The sequence below is a fragment of the Artemia sp. Qi Xiang Cuo genome, chromosome 7, assembly GCF_049724085.1.
Source record: "Artemia sp. Qi Xiang Cuo chromosome 7, ASM4972408v1, whole genome shotgun sequence".
NCBI classification, from domain to species: Eukaryota; Metazoa; Arthropoda; class Branchiopoda; order Anostraca; family Artemiidae; genus Artemia; species Artemia sp. Qi Xiang Cuo.
Window position 1 is genome coordinate 31,604,157 of NC_142800.1, and position 3,987 is coordinate 31,608,143.

At 41.0% G+C, this 3,987-nt stretch overlaps 2 protein-coding genes across 2 annotated transcripts; both read right to left on the minus strand.

Moving 5' to 3' along the window:
* Positions 1–1,351: 1,351 nt before the first annotated feature.
* On the minus strand, positions 1,352–1,738 carry LOC148950167 (uncharacterized). Its single transcript, XM_089091794.1, has one exon. It carries the CDS (start codon positions 1,736–1,738, stop codon positions 1,352–1,354), a length of 387 nt encoding a protein of 128 aa, XP_088947920.1.
* An 87-nt stretch (positions 1,739–1,825) lies between these two features.
* On the minus strand, positions 1,826–2,713 carry LOC148950168 (protein CFDP2-like). Its single transcript, XM_089091795.1, has one exon. The coding sequence runs from the start codon at positions 2,711–2,713 to the stop codon at positions 1,826–1,828; it is 888 nt and encodes a 295-aa protein (XP_088947921.1).
* Positions 2,714–3,987: the final 1,274 nt, after the last annotated feature.

Below are 3,987 nucleotides of genomic sequence, written 5' to 3' on the forward strand. Positions count from 1 at the left end.
AGAGACTCTCGAGGCCCTTGTGAACGGAACGTTTTTGTCAAATCGTAGCCCGACTACGACTAAGCCCCGTGTCAGTGGCCACTATTTGTATAGTAGAGAAATGTTGATTGCACAAAACTTCTATTGATCTTAAAGGTCCCAGGACCTTCTTGTGGTCCGTTTCTAGGCCAAATTAAGCGCTTGGTGTAGACTTAAGAAAATGTGTCAGTACCCGTCTTGAACTGGTTCTGGGGCCATTGCTTTTCCTGAAGCCGCAACAATTTTAATGATCTAAATAATAGCGAAATGATAGGTCGGAACGTTACAATACTAAAGACAAATAGTCATATTGATATTCTGACTGACGAATTCAGACGCTCTTAAATTGACATATTAGAAGTTTCTTATACGCGTATCTCAAGGGTACGAATACTGAAATTAGATGATAGAGAATTCACTCAGGCAGGATGGATGGGATGCAAAGGCAGAGACTAGGAAAAAGGAAGAATAAGGAAACTACTAGGTCTCGTTTCGGTTTGGAAGGTATTAATAATAGAATGATAGTTGTATAATTTATGACCAAAAAGTGCTGGGTATGAGTCACAGTAGTGTATACTGCCACAGAGCCGACTGATGGAGATAATACTGACTCAGAGGAGTTTACTTACCGCTACAGGAAGAAATAGACAGGTAACCAGGTAGCAATTACTATTGAGGGGGGTTTGTTATCTCCTGTCGTGATGTGACCCTGATTTTTGTCTTGTTTGCGTTAATCTGCATACCAAATGGCTTTGCTGCTTAGGAAATGTAGTCAGCGTGAGTCTGGAGTTCTTGGGCGGTAGTGGACATCAGGTCAATATCGTCTGCATATGCTAGTTTGTCAATTCGGATTCCTCCTATTCTGGCTCCATATTCGACGGGTATCAGGGAGAGGATGGCATGCAGAAACAGGTTAAACAAGTGCGGCGAGAGGAAGCGTCCTTGCAGGACTCCAGAAGTTGTTGGGAATTCACCAGAGAACTCACCAGTGGTCAGTATTTGACTTTTGAATTGTTTGTACATGTCCTCAGTGATTCTGACTATTTCATCTGGGACACCGCAGTGTCTTAGAATATGCCATAATTCTTTCCTCCATATTAGGTCAAAGGCCTGTCGGAAGTCAATATAGAGCTGATAGAGGTCTTTGTTAAGCTCAATGAACCATTCCATCAGCTGACTCACAGTAAAGATTTGGTCAATAGTAGATCGTCCCGATCGAAAGCCAGCTTACTACTCGCCAAGAACAGAGGCGGTGATTGCTTGAATTTTGCAGAGCAGGATCTTGGTCAGGATTCTGGTTTGGTGGCTTGTGAGGCTGATGGACCGGTAGTTGTCACATTCTTTCTTTGAGCCTTTTTTTGTATATTGGGACTATTGCTGCCTTGCAACACTGCTGCAGGACGTCTCCAGTAGACCAGGTGGCTGATACAAGACTGTGGTATAGGTTGACAACATCTTCTGAACCAACATTTATCAGTTCAGCAGTGACACTGTCTGGCCCTGGAGCTTTGCCTTGCTTTAGGGATTCTATGGCCGCTTTGGTCTCGCTTCTGAGTGGGGGTGGAGGGGGGTCTCGATCTATGATCGGGAAGGAGTCTAGGACATTTGGGTCGGTCATTACTTCAGGGTTCAGTTTCTCCTCAAAGTATTCCTTCCATCGTTCAAGCTTCATCTTGGCATCATTGATGTTGTTCCCCTGCTTGTCTAAGATTATGGGCATTGAGGGATCTATTTTGAAGGATGCCTTGCTGACTGTTTTGAAGGGCTTGTAGCTGTTGCCTTTCATGAACTGGGTTTCACAATCCTTTCACTTTTTGGTGATATGGTTGCAGAATGCCTTCCTGATTTCATGCTCAACTTTCCGTTTGAGATGTTTGTAGGTATCTTGGCTGTTTCCATCAGATTTGTTGCTATGTAGGCGTTTCTGGTCACATAATTGAAATATTTCATCAGTGATCCAAGGCTTTTTGTCTTTTGCTTTTCTACCACGGATGTTGCTTGCAGTCTTGAGGATTGCAGAGGTAGCATGTTCAGCCAAGAGATCAATCTCTTGGGGAGTTGCAAGAGGAGCAAATGTACTCAGGATGTCATGGAATTTTGTATACAGGTTAGAGTTGTATGTGGCTTTTTTGGTGGGGTCTTGAAGGAGTTCCATTTGGAATCTTGGAATTTTTGTGTTTTTTGGGAGACATTTTAACCTCAGCTTGAGTTTGGACATCAGGAGTGTGTGGTCCAGGTCAAAATCTCCCCTGGGGAGTGAGACAGTGTCAATTACAGGTGACTTCCAACGTTTGGATATCAGGACGTAGTTGATCATATTTTTGGTGACTCCATCAGGGGATCTCCATGTTACCTTGGTGCTTAAAGGTGGTATTGGTGATGTAGAGTTCATTCCCCTGCAGAGGTTAATAAGCTGTTCTCCCCTTGCATTAAGACGTCCATGTCTGTGTTGGCCCATGACACCTTCTTGACCCGCATGGCAACTGCCAACTATCACATCAAAGTTGCCCAACACAATAAGTATATCATTTTTGGGGATCTGGTCAGTAACACTTTGTAGCTGGAAGTAGAATTGGTCGCAGTTCTCTTCACTTTGGGCTGAATCCAGAGCATATATATTGACAACTGAGAGATTTTTGATGGGCCCTTTCAGGTGGATGGTTGCTATTCTTTCCAATACAGGAGTGAAGGTCATTAATGACCTTTTGGCAGCCGGAGAGAGGATGAAGCCAACACCCTGCCAATGAACACCATCAGTACGTCCCAACAGTAGGAAAGTAGTTCCAAGGATGTTTTTATCTCCAATTCAAGAAAAGTGCGTTTCAGACATAGTTTAGTTTAATACTGACTATATCCCACTTGTATCTATCAATCTCTTTCAACACCAGATCAGTTTTGCAAGTTTTATTTTATTACCTTATATATCTCTTATTTTTGTCATCTGGAAGAAGAAGGGCAGTCCCTCCTTATTTTAGTATTTTTGTATAATCAATTAACCTGTTGATTTATAGCTGTTTTTCATATTTTTTTATTATTGTTAATTCTGAACAGCACAGGTCTCCAAATAATATTTCCACTGTTTTCTCTTTCTTCACTGGCTGTGATTATCCTTGACTTTTTCTTTTTAATAGTTTTTCTGTTCTGTTGTTCTTAGGCATTGTGGTCTCAGAAACTATTTCCATATATGTTTTGAAGTTATTTATTTAACATATGTCCATTGAAAATATCTTTATTATTGCTAATTATAGTGTCAGATATTTCAAAAATGTGTTGGACAAGCCATAGATCAAAGTAAAGGCATCCCATGGATACAATGCAAGTAGAAATTTCTGCATATCACAAAGTAAAAAATTTATTATTTTAGCGTTTTCTTTCAAAGTTTTGTATAAAACCAAGGATTATATCTAGCCCCAAAAGATTGGGGAAAGTAATTAAAAAGGTTTGAACAATTATATTTGGAAAGAGTGCTGAATGGGGTAAGGAATAGCACTACCTCTTGTTCTTATCATAGGCTGCGCGATCGCGCTGCCTAAGTAAAAGAACAATGTGAGAACAATGTTTTTTTCCTCCATACCCAGGCACTGTGTATCAAAGGAGTTTTTGTAGAAACTTCAAAAAGGACTCATTTCATTGGAAATTGGAGCGACTAGTGCTCTTATTAATATTCGAAAGTGGTTGGAGGGTACCTAGCCCCCCCACGCCTATCATTCCCCCAAACGCATCCAATCAAAATTTTGAGATAGCCATTTTGTTCAGCATAGTTGATTTCCAGATAGAAAATATATTTTTGAGGAGGACACTCCACCACAACCCACAGGGCAAGGGTTTTAAGTTATGCCATTAGGGCCTATAAGAACAATGTTGCACAATGTATCATTTATTATTTTTTTTCCTTTAGAGCAGGGCACTTCATATGGGAGGGGTTGTTGTAGAAACTTCAAAAGGGGCTCATTCGATTGGAAATCGAGA